At 44.8% G+C, this 16,927-nt stretch overlaps 1 protein-coding gene across 1 annotated transcript; it reads right to left on the reverse strand.

Moving 5' to 3' along the window:
- Positions 1-14,317: 14,317 nt before the first annotated feature.
- On the reverse strand, positions 14,318-15,415 carry LOC124683527 (peroxidase P7-like). Its single transcript, XM_047218027.1, has 2 exons — positions 15,197-15,415; positions 14,318-15,082 (listed from the first exon to the last, which is right to left on the reverse strand). Exons 1-2 carry the CDS (start codon positions 15,413-15,415, stop codon positions 14,318-14,320), a joined length of 984 nt encoding a protein of 327 aa, XP_047073983.1.
- Between the last annotated feature and the right edge of the window lie 1,512 nt (positions 15,416-16,927).

Here is a 16,927-nt window from a genome sequence, read left to right on the forward strand (position 1 = left end):
TCTATTTATGCTAAATAGATATTAATCTAGGAATGTATAATTATATTCATTTAGTACCTAAATTTGACTAGGTACGCTTTCTCTTAGCACGAGGTGCCGATATGCATTAACCATCGGGATTATTGTATCGTCGGTGCCAAAATTATCTAGGTGCCGATTCTCTTTACCATCGGGTACCGGATCAATACTACTCCAGACACAAGATAATAAGATTGATGGTACTAAAAATCAACTAGGTGATTTGTCTCTTATCACCGGGTACGGAATATAAGTTAACCAAGGTGCGAGATAATTGGATTGTTGGTACCAATTTTTTTACCATCGGGTACTAAATCAATAATGGACAAGGCACGGAATAATAAGATTGATGGTACTGAAATTTTATTAGGTACCTATTCTCTTACCATCGTCTAAAAGATCAATACAAGACTAGGCATGAGATAATAAGATTAATGATACGAAATTTGACTAGCTACGCTTTCTCTTATCATGAACGTATATTAGTAGAAGTACGGCAACAATAAATTCATGGTACTGTAAATTTTCTAGGTAACGATTCTTTTCATCGCCAAGTACCAACTATATATTAGTCGAGGCGCGACCTATAAATGTCTTGCGACATCGGAAAAGTTGGTTGGATTATCTTTTGAGGTACCGATAGCCTTATAAAGAAGGTGCGGCTGACCTCGGAGCAGGTCCTTGTTGAGCGATCCAAATCCCTAACTACTAAGTACCGAATGTTATATTAGTGAGGTACGACTCACACTGGCCTTAGGTGCTTTTTGCACGGGTACTAATATCCCCATAATAAAGGTACGACTTACAGAGACATAGGTGCTTATACAACATTTTCAAAACTCTAAGTCCTAAGTACCGAATGATTTGTTAGCGGGGTACGACATAATCTTAAGGTAGGTGCTGATGCATGAGTGTTCAGTGTTACCAATAGAACTTAGAACCGGAAGCCCTGCCGATTAGCATCAAAATATATTCGAGGTACCGATAGGCTTAGTACGACATAGTTAGATTCAAGGTACTTCCACCTGTCTAAGTACCGATTATCTTCATCGTCAAGTACCGATTGTATACTATTCGAGGCATGAGATAATTATATTGATGGTACCAGAATTTTCTCGGTGCCACTATTTATCCATGGGTACTGAAAATTGTCTATGTATTCTTTTCATCGTTAGGGTACTTAATGCATGTATATTAGTCAAGGCACGAGATAATTAGATTGATGGTATCAAAATTTCCTAGGTGAATTCTCTTGTATCGTCGAGTACCGAATGTATATTAACCGTGGTACGAGATAGTCAAATTTGTGGTACCGAATGTATATTAGAGAGGTGCGAGATATGCTGAAGCTAGGTGTTTTTTTAAAAGATTGTACTGAAGTACTGATTGCATTATAGTTGAGGTACCATAGCCCGTTCTATGAAGGTACGACTTACTCGATGGCATGTGTTGTAGATCGATGATGCGATTGGGTACTGATTGCCTATTTTGGAGGGTGCGATATGAATTGGCTTTAGGTGCTGCAAGGAAGAAATGGTGTTCTTTTGGAGGGTTCGACATTTTCTAGAAGAGGGTAAGTTAAGATGCGGTGCCGGAATTTATGAAAGACCAATGACTTGCGACATCAAACCGCCCATATGCATGGTTGATTTTTTACTATTTTTATAGGTACTTGATAATATCAACTCGAGGTGCGAGATCTTTCTACAAGAGGGTGTTTGAAAAGTCTAGTTATTTCAGGGTGTTTGGAAAGTTAAGTTGTAGTGGCTCAATTTGTTCATGTGCTGTACGATGGATTATTTAGTCTACTATTTTATTTTTGATTTATGCAATTATTTATTCAAAAGTGGGAAATAAACAAGTGCCTACTGCGATCAAGAATAGGTACGATATAATTATACAGGTGGTGTTTATACAAGTTTTGCCTTTTTTGAAATGCTGTAACATAGATGCTCGCTCTAACATGGGTGCTTGTATATGCCCAACTCAAACCACAAATTTCTAAGTATGGATGATCGGTAAATCTCTATCGATGTAGGTGCTCGTAGGTACTTGAAAATTTAACCGAGGTGCCATATGTACTTATAAGAGGGTGTTTGAAAAGTTCAGTTACGGTGCCGTTATTTTTGCTAGACCTATGACTTGAGACGTCGGCCCGCCGATTTACATGTATAATTGTTTAGTATATTTCTAGGTTCTTATAAAATTCAACCAAGGTGCAAGATGTTTTTATAAGATGGTGCTTGAAAAGTTGACATATCGTGCCCTAATTTTTTCAAGACCTATGAATTGCGACATCAGATTGCCGATATGCATGTTTGGTCTTTTTTCTCTTTTTATCTTTTTCTAGGTACTTGACAATTTTAACCGAGGCGCCGGATGTATCTATAAGAGGGTGCTTGAAAAACTAAGTTGCGGTGCCTGACATTATGCAAGTCCCGATTCGCAAAATTGATTCTATAAGAGGTACTTGAAAATTTAACCGAGGTGCCAGATGTATTTATAAGAAGTACGACTTAGTTAGATTCAAGGTACCGTAAATTATCTAGGTACCGATTATCTTCATCGTCGAGTACCGATTGTATATTATTTGAGGTCCGAGATAATTAGATTGATGGGTATCGAATGTATGTTAATAGAAGAACTACATAATTAGATTCAAGGTACTGTAAATTGTCTAGCTACCGATTCTCTTCATCGCCATGTGTGATCAGGTACCGGATAATTTTTTTGGAGGGTGCTTGAATAGTTAAGGTGTGGTGCGGAGTAATTTTTCCCGGCCTATAAAAATGACTAGCGAGATCGGACCAATCGATATGCAAGCCTAGTTTTTTTAGACGAATAGGTACTTAAAATTTCCAACCATGTGCTGGATGAATATTAGGAGGGTGCTTGATTAGTTATTTTGTGGTGCTGGATATTTTTTTCTTGACCTATAAAATGACTAGCGACATGAGACATATCGATCTATTGAGATTACTTTTTGATACAATTTTAACTGGGTACCGGATGTATCTTTACAACGGACATGAAACGTATCGATCTTTCTTCACCTATTAGATCAATGGTATTCATCTATCATGCCCATAGTCATGTTCCGACTATTCTTGACGGCTATTTTTAGCCAATTGATAATTTAACACGAGTGCCAAATATATATCTACAAAGGTGCTTGAAAATTGAAACTGTGGTGCCGAATAATTTGCTTGGCCTATATGATCACTTGTAGTCATCTTTCATGCTCATACCCGTGTTAGATTATTTTTAAGTACTTAACAATTTTAACTGGGTGCCGGATGAATCTTTACAAGGGTGCGTCAAAAATTGAATTGTAGTGCTGAATAAATTTGCTTCACCTGTAAGATGACCTATAGTCTCCCAACATGCTGATTTCCGATTATTCTTTATAGCTATTTTTAGCGAATTAATAATTTAACAAGGGTGCCAAATATATCTCTACAAAGGTGCTTGAAAATTAAAAATGTAGTGCTGAATAATTTGGTTGGCATATAGGATCACTTGTAGTCATCTGTCATGCTCATACTTACATTATATTATTTTTAAGCCTTTTTTAGGTACTTAACAATTTTAACTGGGTACGGGATGGAAAGAAGTCCAAATAACCCCCTAACTATGAGGTTTGGGTCTGTAACCCCCCCTAACTATAAACTAGAGCAAATTACCCCCCTAAGTATCCAAAATCGGGCAAATTACCCCCCTAAGTATCCATGGGCTGTTTTGGCTCCGGTTTTGGCCACGGTGGACACTGGTTTAGTCCAGGGTGGAGGATCGATGGGTTGAGCCGCACCTGGTGGACACCAGTTGGGCGACACGCACCTGGTGCAGATGCAGCGCCCGCGTCTTGGCTTGCCCGTCCAGAAGGAACGCCCCGCGTCGTCGGCCGCTATCGTCTTCTCTCCCGTCGCCGGCGACGAGGTAAGCTGTCCTCTTCCCGATTGAACGATCCATCCACCCTCTCCACATTCTACCGCGTCCTCACCCATTCTTCTCTCAACCGCAGCTGCTGCGCGTCCGAACTCCTCGATGACGGCGACGGTTACTCGTGGAAGACGGCGACATGGGACGATCCAGCGGCATGATCTGGTGATTGGAGTGCGGCAAACCAGCTTTGTCCACGGGTGGGCTCGCCGTCCCTGCTCTCCACCGCAACCGCGCGACGATTCCTTCTGGACGGCGGACGATCATATACATGATCTGTTGACCACGCTGCGCTCATCAAGGATAAGCAAGAATGAGCCGAACGAAGATGGTGACCACGTCCGCGCGTGGCTGCGCTACGGCATGTCCCCGCCGCAAAATGCTCGAGGTGCCTCCAGTATACCTGAAGCGGAAGAACGAGGGCATGGCTCTTGACCTACCAGCCACGGCCGTAGCGGTGATGGTGACCATGGCGCTGACCCAGGGCAGTGCCAACCCTCATGCTCCCCGTCCCCGTTCTTCATTTGCATGAAGAGGCTTCGGCTCCAGTACCTGGTGAGCGTCGCGGAGCTGAACATCTGCTTCGACGAGTTCAAGGAGCTGACAACCGTGAGCGCGAGACCTGTGGTGCCTGGTGGTGAGCGCGCCATGCTTGCGCACGCTCTGCGTCACCGACTACTCCTGGAGTCCGACAAAGGGAGTTGTCTGAGAAGAGCGATGCGATGGAGGCGAGGAGTTGGAGCCGGGTCGAGGATGAGGGTGCGCATGAGCGGGCTGAGCTCACACGCACTGAGCGATGGTGCCGTTGGCGTCGCAGCCGAGCCATATAGTGCAGCCGCTCGAAGAGCCGAATGGGGACAGCAACGTCATGCCCTCACGGCCCCGTAGCTCCACGGATCACCGTCCCGCCCTTGCAGCTGCCAGGAGCGCACACCAGGTAAGTTTCACGTCCAATCGCCAATGCTCCATGAAACCAATCCTCCAAGCTAGAATAGCTCTCCACCGTGGCTAAAACCACTTGTCCAGCTGTGCCAAACAGCTAGCAAAACAGCTGAAGGGGCTCTCTGTCCGGTTTTACAAACATAGGGGGGTTAAGTGCCCCGATTTAAACATAGGGGGGGTTAGTGGCCCAAACCTGATACTTAAGGGGGTTATCTAGAATTTTTTCGTACGGGATGTATCTTTACAAGGGTGCTTCAATGCTCATATCTGTCATGCTCATATCTTCACGTACTGGATCTCTCGCCGGAGGTTCTTTAGGGCCCCAGGTCCCTCGAGTTTTGCCACAAATCTCACCTTCTCGCCACGGCCCGTGACGTCCCAATTCCTTGCTATTACATACCTTGCAACTGAACCATGTGAGCAACACAGTGCAGATTTTTCTGATAATTTTCCTACGGTAGCTCTAACTTCACCAATCTAAATGGAAAGAACATAAATATGATAAAACAGCAAACTAGTTGCGCGCAAAATAGGGTTAATGGAACAATTATCTCCCCAAAAGCCTGACAAAAAATACTGAATTGGATCTAAGCAAAATACTAAAATCAGATGATGTAGGATCACCTTGGACAGTTATTGCTCATATATGCTGATTCTTTCGCATGGCCATTGTCTGCACCACTACCTGAGCTCATAGTTTTGTTTTTCTATTACCTAAGTTAAACTGAATTACAATGAGTTAGATATAAGAGAATGCCTGTATATGGAGAAATAGTAGGATTGACAAGGTAAAAAATCTAGCAGTCTTGTATTCTTGATTGTACCTTGCACAACCATTTTTCTTAATTTTCATAGTTTAAGGAAGTTACTGAAGCTGGACCACTGGTGTATGTGTATAAAATTTACCCACTCCTGTAGTATGGAGCTATTTTTGTGTGTACACGTAAAACTACAGGGATGATCTTGGACCTCTAATTGTGAGCTAATACACACACTAAACCAACCAACACAAAATACGACAAAATTTATTTCTTCAAGGAGCAGAATACAGCAAACCTAATGAACAAGAACATGATGTTCAGAACAACCTGCAGAGGACGGGGCTATCCCCTTTTCCAAAATAACTCTACCAGCACGAGATTTTGATGTTGTCCTATCGACACTGCCCAATAATCCCTCAAGGAGGCACTAACACAACGCTGGTGTAAACCAGACTCCCAAATTTCCGCCGCCGGCAAACAAAACTAGCTACCACGGAACCACTTAAAAAACTGCAAAATTCAGAGCGTCAACTCAACAGATAACAGGCTAGTTATTCTCCATCTCACCATCGCTGCGACCCAGCAGGAAGCCATCTCCATGGCGTTGGATCTGCCGGTTGAGACCTCTCTCAGCCGGGATGTGGGCTCGAGATTGAACATGCGCATGACGAGGATAAGGACCGAGAGGAACGCTAAGGGGGGGAGAGAAACCTCGGAAGACGATCTATACAAGTCAAGAACTCCCTCCCTCTCACCGCCGGCCACCGTGGCCACCGGCAATGGGGGAGATCGCGGAGCGCCTTCTTCTTCACTAATAGCGCTGGGAAATGGGCTGGTGGAGGCCGAATTCTGAGTCAAAAGAGAGGGAGGACGAGGATGCGGCCACAGAGTGAGTATGTTTAGGTCAAAGTCAGGTACTGGACTTCCGGTACCGGACCGCGACAGGCGAGTTGGATGTCCACTACAGTACCGGCCCGAACCAAGTCGATCGTGTCAACAACAACTGAACGCCCAGACCGATTTGAATGACAAATTTTCGGAATGGAAAACGACACATGGGTCTGCTGGTGCAGATATCCGACCCTGACCAGTGAGGCTTTAATTTGAAATCACTGTACCGTGCGTGGCCCAACACTCTGCACACCATGTACAAATAGGTCTAGTTTGAATTCAAGTCGAATCCTCATGTCACAATGCACCCCAAAACAGCAATAGATTCAAAAATTCCTGCACAACACGGGCCCACGTGGAGAGAGAAATCCTTTCTCACTCCTTTTCTATGAGTCACACTAGACACTAATAGGAGAAAAGAAGCACCAATCCTAAAGCACATGGACGATGATGATAGCATGCGCCATGGTAAGGTTACGTACCAAAACCACGTCCTATATATATATATATATATATATATATATATATATATATATATATATATATATATATATATATATATATATATATATATATATATATATATATATAGGACATATTCATACTACACCAGGTGTAGTTACACCCACGCGTGTTTCTCATAATCTAGACAGTATCTATCATAACGGATAGTATGTACATGTAGTATGAAGTATATAAAACTATTTTGGAAGTATATATAATACTTTGTAGGCAGTATGTACATTTTTTTACGTAGACTCATTTTTTACATATACATATGCATGTATTTCGGATATATAGTGCAAATTATGGGTTCACTTGCATTTTTTCACCAAACTTGATTTGGAGTATCTTAGATATAGTATATGAACATACTCAAACTGATAAAGTATCGTACATACTTCCGTATGGTAGTATATTAGATATGGGTGTAGTTACACCTAGGAGTAGGAAGTATTTATCCTATATATATATATATATATATATATATATAGGATAAATACTTCCTACTCCCGGGTGTAGTTACACCCATACTTAATATACTACCATACGGAAGTATATCGGATACTTTATCATTTTGAGTATGTTTCTACAATATATCTAAGATACTCCAAACCAAGTTTGGTAAAAAAAATGCAAATGAACTCATAGTTTGCACTATATATTCGAAATACATGCATATGTATACGTAAAAAATGAGTGTACGTAAAAAAATCTACATACTTCCTAAAAAGTAGTATATATACTACCAAAATAGCTTTATATACTTCATACTACATGTACATACTCTTCGGTATGATAGATACTTGCTAGATTATGAGAAATACACGTGGGTGTAACTACACCCGGGTGTAGTATGAATATGTCCTATATATATATATATATATATATATATATATATATATATATATATATATTGTCCTAACTATCTTGTTGTGTACGCTATTATGCAGAATGAAGAAGCGGGAAATGAGAATAAGGAGCATCCATGATGTTGGGTTCATTGACCCACACATCGTTAATTCATATGTGTTAGAACACCACCCCGCCGACGTGGAGGAAGACCTGTGGCGGTTTCTTAGAAAACAGGAACTCAAAAGTGATATTCTATTTCCTTACCATTTTGGGTGAGTGTTTCTGTCTTGAGCACATTCTCTTTTGTTTACTCCATGCATGGTATGTGGCTAATCGATGAGTTATGCATGATCTGTGCATGTATCGTGTCCGCGAGGTTCCATCGGATTCCGCTAGTAATTCAATTTCACACCTCCACGGTTCTCGTCCACGACTCTCTGAATATGGATCCGGCGCTTTGGGCCGACATGAGAAAAATGATGCAAAAGTAATTATTTTCATTCATTTGCGCTCTATATCGATCGGCCTATTTCGTTCATTTCCTAATATCAAGTAATAACTAATTAATAACTCTCTTGGTCATTTAATTTTCTTTGCCTCGTAGGGTTTGGAGACGGTTCGTAGATGAAAAGTCGGTGAATTCAAAAAAGAGCTACAATTTAAAAGGGCGATGTACTGCGGCCGGGGATATTCAGCCACCGGGGACCAATCTATGTGGATACTATGTTTGTGAGAGGATCCGGAGATACACCACCGAGCGGCAGCCGTACGAGAACAACATCAAGAGGAATAACCTCCGGAAGACGCTTAGTCCGAAGCTCGCTTCCGACCACTTCAAGAGGAACTAGCCTGGATGGTTCGCGAGGGAAGTCATCGATCCTAGAGGAGAACACTATGTAGAGGACGTAGAACTTCATATGCACTAAATTATGTATGGAAACTTGTTCAAAATTGTATATGGTCATCCGATATTGAATATATATTGTATATTCCTCTTGAATTTTTTTTGGTTCTAATTTCAAATTTGTTTGAAATTGTACATTCATATGCATGTATGTAGTACCGTAGAATATGTGAAACTCCTTCAAAATTAAAACCCAAAAGAAATAAAACAATACAAATTAAAAAGAAACCAGATTTAGGGGGAGGGGGGCTAAACCATAAACCTCGCGGAGGCCTTTAGTCGCGGTTGGCCAGCAGAACCGCGACTAAAGGTCCTCCACCCTGGCGCTCGCCTGCCGCCCACGTGGACGGGCCTTTAGTCGCAGTTCGTAAGGAACCGCGACTAAAGGGGGGTGGCCTTTAGTCGTGCTTAATTGGTCGCGGTTGCGCAACCGCGACCAATGGCAGTTGCGAACCGCGACCGAAGCCCTTTTTTCTACCAGTGGTGGAAATAGTATATATTGTTGTACTACACATGGTCTGAGTTGTAGTCTACTGGTTTCAACCCTAAACTACTTCGATGGAGACCCAAGGTTGAATCCCAGCATTGCACAATATTTTTTTCAAATTTTCCGAACCTGAGCAAAATTTGAAATTTTGAATTTGAGAATTTTTTTATTTTGAACGAATTTCAAATTTGAGCAAAAAATTTCAATTTTTTCAAACCTAAGCAAAAATTAAATTAGAACAAATTTCGAATCTGAGCAAAATTTTAAATTTTGCATATGAGAATTTTTTTTGAACGAATTTCAAATTTGAGCAAAAAAAATCAAATTTTTTAAACCTGAGCAAAAATTAAATTAGAACAAATTTCGAATCTGAGCAAAATTCCAAATTTGCGTAAAAAAATAATTTTAACAAATTCGAATCTGAGCAAAATTTTATTTTGAACAAAATTCGAATTTTGGTAAAATATAATTTTGAACAAATTTCGAGTCTGAGCAAAATTTGCTCGAATTTGAAATCAAAAAAGAAAACAAAAAATCAGAAAAGGCAGAAAAAAACCGATAGAACCAATGAAAACCGAATAAAAATCTAAACCGAAATGTTTAAGGAAGGTCATAAAACCATAAAAGCGCAGAACACATGTATAGGAATTTCCACCGCTCGCCCCCTAGATCTGCCTCTGATGTGAGGGTATCTTTAGAATTAAACGGCAATCGGCCGTACATACGTCCCTCGTGATCGTTTTGCATTTTGCCCCCTTAGAAATAAATAAATCAGACTGCGATCCCTCCGTAAGTCAGGCCCCGCCCCCAGCCCCAGCTCGCGCCTCTCCGCTACTCCTTCTCGAGAAATCGCTCCCTCCCCATCTCTACCCCCTCGTGGCGGCGGCGCCAGATCGAGGTCGCCTCACCCATGCTCCTCCCGGGATGGGTCGCTACGCCTAGGGGTTGGGATCGACCACTACCTCGAGCTGCAGGTAGAGGAATGGGCCGGTCACGCACGGCCTGTTTGGCCGCCCCGCGACACGAGGTGAGGAGGGCGCGCGGGAACAGACGAGCGGGGCGACTGGGCTATGTCGGGACAAAGAGGGAGGTGGGAGCGGCGGGCGGAGGTGGGCGTGGCTGACACGGACGGCGGAGGTCGGGCTGGGTAGAGTCAATTGGGTAGTGGCGGCGTACTGCCGGCGGCGCACACACTCGCGTGAAGGCGGCAGAGAGGCGCGGCAATGTAGGTTGGTGTTTATCCCAAGTGGTTTGGAAACCTGGGGAATCACACTTCTGGGCTGGTCTTATGGCGACGAAAAATGTCTTTTTTTGCTGTGGTACTTTCTCGATCAAGAATGGAGCACATATACGATTCTAGAAAGATGCTTGGCTAGACAATGCACCCTTAACTGAACAGTATCAAGCTTTGAATATGATTGTTCGTCGCCAAGATGATACCATTGCCACAGTAATGGCTACCTCACCTTTGAATGTGACGTTCGGAGATATTCAACTATCGCATGAACCAGACGAATTTAGATGGAATATTCATGTAGATGATACTTTTTCTGTAAAATCATTATACAATGCGATCCTTCTTTCTGATTTACCAGTTGATAACAATAAGAAGATTTGGAAGATGAACATACCATTAAAAATTAATTTTTTTAGATGGTATCTTCGTCGTGGGGTTATTCTCACCAAAGACAATCTTGTTAAGCAAAATTGGCACGAAAGTACACGGTGTGTTTTTTGTCATCAGGATGAAACCATTAAACACCTATTCTTCCAGTGCCAGTTTGCGAGATCTATATGGTCAGTCATCCAAGTAGCGTCTACTCTGTATCCTCCGACTAGTGTCGCCAATATCTTTGGCAATTGGCTTCATGGTATCGATTCAAGGTTTAAGTTGCTTCTTAGGGTGGGGCGCTAGCAGTTATCTGGGCGCTTTGGCTATGTAGAAATGACAAGATTTTTAATGATAAAAATTGCTCTTTATTGCAGGTCATCTACAGATGTACAGGTATTCTCCGTTCGTGGTTACCTCGTCAGCGAGTGGAGAACCGAGACCTATTTACGGAGGTCTGTACACGGTTGGAGGCTACAGCGAGGGATACTTTTTCCCCACATGGGTGGCAGCATAGTCTACGGATAGAAGCCCCACCTACACCTTAGACATCATATGATTCATCGTTCCGATATGTATCTCGCCTAGTTTTTTTTTATCTTTTTTGACTTGAGACAACAAAACGGCTATGTGCATCCTGGTTATGCAGAGGCTGGATGTAATTTCCTTTTAAAGTAACTAGGACAAAATCCGTGCTTCGCTACGGAAGCAGTACCCACTCTAGAATAAAGAATTGATGAGTCATCCTGTTTTAAATAAGGAGTTCACATAATTAGTTAGCATAGTGGCTTGAGTTTACCTGGGCAAAATGTGTTTAGATGAAAAGAAAGGCTTGAGTTTACCTTGGCGAAACGTGTTTAGATGAAAAGAAATAAGAGGATAGGAATTTTTAACTAAGCTTGTCTTGCAAACTTGCAAAATCACACAGGCTGTTGCTAGTGTCGAACGAGGTCCTATTTCACACACCTGAGGCTGTAATTTGTCCTAGCCCATCAGAGGAGGTACCCTTACCTCTTTTGCCCAGCAACTAAGCTAGGTCCAGCCAAACCAGCCCAATGCCCATGCTAGCCACATGGCACCCAAGCCTATCATCTCCACTCTCTCACAACAGACGCATGTTTCACTGCCTCCGCCGCCGCTAGCTTCACATGTAGCCGAAGCTCCGCTGCCTGTCGATGTCCCAGCTTCCTCTGGAGCCACGCCGCACCTGCTCTACCCAAAGCCGCGCATGAACTTTGCCGTCATGTTCCGCCACCCGCGGCGCTGCTGCCATGCCTGCAGACACCGACCACCGCCGGCTCCTATGTTCCCCGTCGCCGCTCCCTGTCTTCCTCCACCTCTCCCTCCCGCGCGAGCTCGACGGTGGCGCCCGCGAAGACTCCGCAAGTCACCTTGTTGCGGACGAGCCTGGCGAGCGAGCTTGGCCGGTTAAGCGGGGCGTGTCAGGGATCTCGAGGCGGAGCCGGTCGGCCATGGAGGTGGGGTGCGCTAGTGATTTTTCTGCAGAGCATGGCGAGGTGGGCCGGGTCGGAGGATAGACGGACCATGCGGAAGTTCGCTGGAGGGCAGAGGATATTGAGCTCGGGTAGTCCCTGAGCTAGCAAGGCGCGTGGTCTGCGCGGTTGGTGACGCGATGTACCGGTTGACTTGGCCGTGGCAGGGCCCGGCGCGAGCGAGCTCGTTTTATGCGACGACGAAGCCAACCGTTCGTAACATAAGCGGTGTCATTGCCTGTAAATTCTGCTGAAAAGCAAGGGCAATTGTAAAACGGATGAAAATTTTGGTGAGAAATCCTACTTCCTTTATTAGTAGGTATAGATAAAGCATCCTTTTAAAAAAAATGTAGGTTGGTGCGTGTGTACCATTGCAATTGCGTACCATCGCAATTGCGTACCATTGCAATTTCTGACAAAACTGAATGATCAAATGAACTAGCTCATGTCCGTCCGATCTATGTTGCTTCAATCCTTCCACCATTTGCCTTAACCTGCTATAAGAATTGGAGGCTGCTCTCTGGATGCCCTCATCCTGCCTCAAGATGCATTCATGCATTGTATGTACTCCCACACTATTTTGAATTTAGCCGCTCCTTGTTAACTGAATATAGGTCTTGATTTGCTCTGTATGTTGCTGGTTCGTTCCCGTTGTTGCTTCGGATGTGAAACTGCCACTGTTAACTGAATTTAGGTCGGTGTTTGCTGGTTGGTTCCTGCTGATTGCTTCGGTTGTCACAAAATTCCAGAGAGGATATATATTTTGCTATGAATTATTGCTGCTGATTGCTTCGCCGGGGAAGATAAGTTTTATATGACCAATAATCAGTTTTGCCACTAATTGCTTGTATAGTGAACAGAATAAAGTATATGAGGATTTGTGTTGCCTAAGATCAGTGAAATGATGAAGTGCGCTGAAAGTTTACCTTAGATTGACGAGGTGTCCCTTCAACAAAAAAGTTATTAGCATGTCTTTTTGCACGTTAAAATTTTAAGTTGGAATATTTTATTTCTACAGTCCTAATTGCACCAGTCAGAATGTTAGTTTATTTTGGATGATCGGATTTTTTTGTTGGAATATGAATTTTCTATGGTTCTAATTGCACCGTAAATAATGATTTGGTTTAAAAAAATGAAATAAATATTTTGTATCAGTCAGCCAAGTATGAAGCATTTGTACACTCTTTGGTAATGACAATTTATGCATAATTAATCGTTATATCAAACATCAAAAACTTTGTTAGCATGTTGATTCTGATGTCAATACCAAAACCTTGTTCCATCTTTTAGTACTTAAATTATAATCAGATAGACTATATATGATCGTAATTCGTTATTTCCATAGCAACGCACGGATAGTTTCCTAGTATATATATAATACCTAATAGAACCAACCAGAAGTTTGGTGGTTAGGAGGGTGGTTGTACCCCCATTCCTCCAGAGTTCAAATCACATGTTTGACATCTATATGTGTCTCATAAAGACGGAATATTCATTTAGTGGGCGTTTCCGTCAACAGCGAGGCGCCTATGGTGAGTTCATCAATTTTAGGATCCAATACGCCGGCTCAGTCTTTCGAAGGTGCTCATAGGGATAGGGTGTGCATGTGTGCGTTCATAGGGGTAAGTGTATGCATGTGTATATGAGCGCTTACGTTGTACCGTGTTTCTAAAAAAAATACATATATTCACATATATGTAAGCGTAAACAAAATCTACCACTCACTATTCGAAACAAACTGGAAAACACGGTTTATTACAAAGTAGAACATTTATTTCCAGCTACACTATGACGGTTACTGTACAAACACAATGCAGGAAAACAAATTAAAATGCAACTAAACTAACACAAGTACAATTTAGTTGTTACAATCTGCACATTTGATAAATGAATCCAACGGCACTTGGTATGGAGCCATCAATAGTTTGCCATGGAGCAGTGGAGCCTCACTTCTGTGGGCATTCCATTTGGTGGAGGTATGTTCCCCATCTTCACCATGGCCTTGGCGAAGTCCCTCCCGAAAGCATCACCGTCGGAACCATACCTAACTACAAGACTGTCCACGCCTCCACCGCTGTATAGAGCCTGGTCGGAGTTGAGGAGACCCTGATGAGCGATAAGGTCACGGTAGTAAGCATTGTCGAACTTCCTGGGTGTCTGCACATCGAACGGCGCCTTGCCGGCGTCACCAGACGATCCTTGAGGTGGGCACATCTGCTGCCTTGCCTCCGCGAAGGAGGGGTCGATGTTGTACTTAGTGTCGCTGCTCCCGTAGATACGTTTTCTGTAGTGCTCACAATTGGACATCCCCACAGTGTGCGCGCCAGAGAGTGCGGTCATGTCGCGGGCGTCGAGGCCGAGGTCCCCGAACATTTTGATTAGCTCCCCAAGGTTGTCGTTTGGGCTAGGGAGATTTTTCATGGTGAAATCTTTCTCAGCGGCGAAGCGAGAGTCCTTGCGGCCGAGGGGCACGTTCCAGGTGGGGCCTCCGAGTAGGGTGACGGCGTCGCGGGACGCGAGCGCGAGCACATCAGCGCAAGAGACGGTGGCGGGGCAGTCATGCTCGAGCGCGGCCTTGATCTCATCGATGACGGTGAAGCCGGTGAGGGACATGTTCGGCTCGGCATCCTTCTCACTCTCAGAGAACGGTGTCGCGTCCAGGAGAACGGAGGCATCACATCCCTGTCAAATATAATTGGTTTAGTACAAAGTTATACTAAATCAGCTATAACTAATATGGAACATGAAACAAACAAAGTGGTATGTATATCAGTATATGTTGAAATGTGGCCGTACGTTGACGAAGCAGTCATGGAAAAAGAGGCGGAGTACAGCGGGTGCCATGCGCCCGCCACCGACCCTCTTCGCCATCACTGACGAGACAACGCGCTCCACGTTGGGGCATGTCCTTGCGTAGTACCCTGCAGAGAGATGGTCGGCGTTGGCTGTGTGCACCAGAGCGACGAAGAGAAGAAGAGCCAGTGCAACCCATGATGGGCTCCTGGAGGACGCCATCATGGATATCTATCGACTGATGATGAGATTATGAGAAACGATCGCTGTATAGCGTGGACGAAATGCAGGCCTAGAGAAAGTGGATGAAATGCTCGCGGTTGCAGTGGATGAGTGGGAAGCATGAAGCGGGAGCAAACTTATATAGAGTTCGGTTGGTGATGCCTTCTTCGTCCGCGCGTTCTTTTACGGGCGTGTACATGTGCAAACTTGTACATGTTCGACTGACAAGGTCTCCAGTCTCTCTGCAGCTTCGTGCATGATTCTTGGCCGGAACTCTGACGAGGTCAAGACAGCAAGAAACTCTAAAACAAAAGGCGATGTTTTGACAGCCAACCTAATACACGTACCTAGCTTGAATTTGCACAAAATTAAGGATTCGTCGACATGGTTGCTTGCACCAGTAGAGGGCTTAATTGTTTGTTTATGCAAACGAACTCGTCCAACCAAGGATTCGTCGACATGGTTTTTGCAAGGTTCGACAAAACAGCCTTGTATGCCTCCATAGAGCATCAGGGCGCCGACGCGAGGCGACATCCCCAGCCCTGACGCAAGGGAAATGCTCTCACGACTCAGGGGCGGCTCCGTCCCGAACCCGACCCAAGGTCCTGTTCATGGCGGGATCACCTCGATCCGCGTCCATGGCGGGCCAGGGTGGGGGAGGGCGCCTCTACACGCGTCACGCGAGCATCTGCCCTTGCCACTTGCCTCCACAACATCACCAGTCTCTTCCACTTCGAGCTCACCGCCGATAGCTAGATTCCTACCGAAATCCAGAGCAAATCGGAGGCTGACGCTGGCGATCTGCGCGGATGAGGAGGGAGAGGAGGCGGGGGAGCAGCCGTGGTGGTGGGAGCGCGGTGTCGGAAGCAGGGAAGAGGAGGTGGGATCTCGCGAGGGCGCTGCGGGTGCGGAAGCTAGATCGACAATGGCGAGGCAGAGGTCGCCGTGCGGTTTGCAAGGTGAGGATGGAGTTCTATCGCCTCGGCGAGGGGGCTTCAGCTTCTGCGTGGGCTCGTTTGGGCCAATCGCCGTTGATTCCGACCTCACCTTCCTCGGGACAACGGCGGTGTTCGAAGCTCCAGGCGGCGCAAGCAGCATCAGACGTCGCGGATGTGGTTCTGGCGCTGCAGGCGCCGTTGCAGGGGCGGAAGCCTGGTCCGAGGTTCGTGGTGATGCAGGAAGCGGTGCAGAGGGATCTGGAGTTCATGGACACGGCACAGAGCTTGCCGGGGAACAAGCGGCGCCCGGAGGAGAGGATTTTGCCGGCGAAGCAACTGCCCCCCTTCGAATTGGCAGTCCAGCGAGCTCAATCATAGCTTCCTCCGCACTGGAACAAGAGGCCTCGGCCGCTGGGGCTGGCAGTATCGGAGTTGAAGGCGGCGCATGCATTGCTGATCCTCAATCATCATGCGCAGCTGCTGAGTCTGCTAGTAGAAGATTGCGAGGCGTCCGAAGCTTGATAGGGACTGCTGCTCTGAGTTTTGGCGGGAAAGGGGAGAAAGAGGAGATGGT

This window comes from Lolium rigidum, chromosome 1 (genome assembly GCF_022539505.1).
Source record: "Lolium rigidum isolate FL_2022 chromosome 1, APGP_CSIRO_Lrig_0.1, whole genome shotgun sequence".
In the NCBI taxonomy this organism is placed as follows: domain Eukaryota; kingdom Viridiplantae; phylum Streptophyta; class Magnoliopsida; order Poales; family Poaceae; genus Lolium; species Lolium rigidum.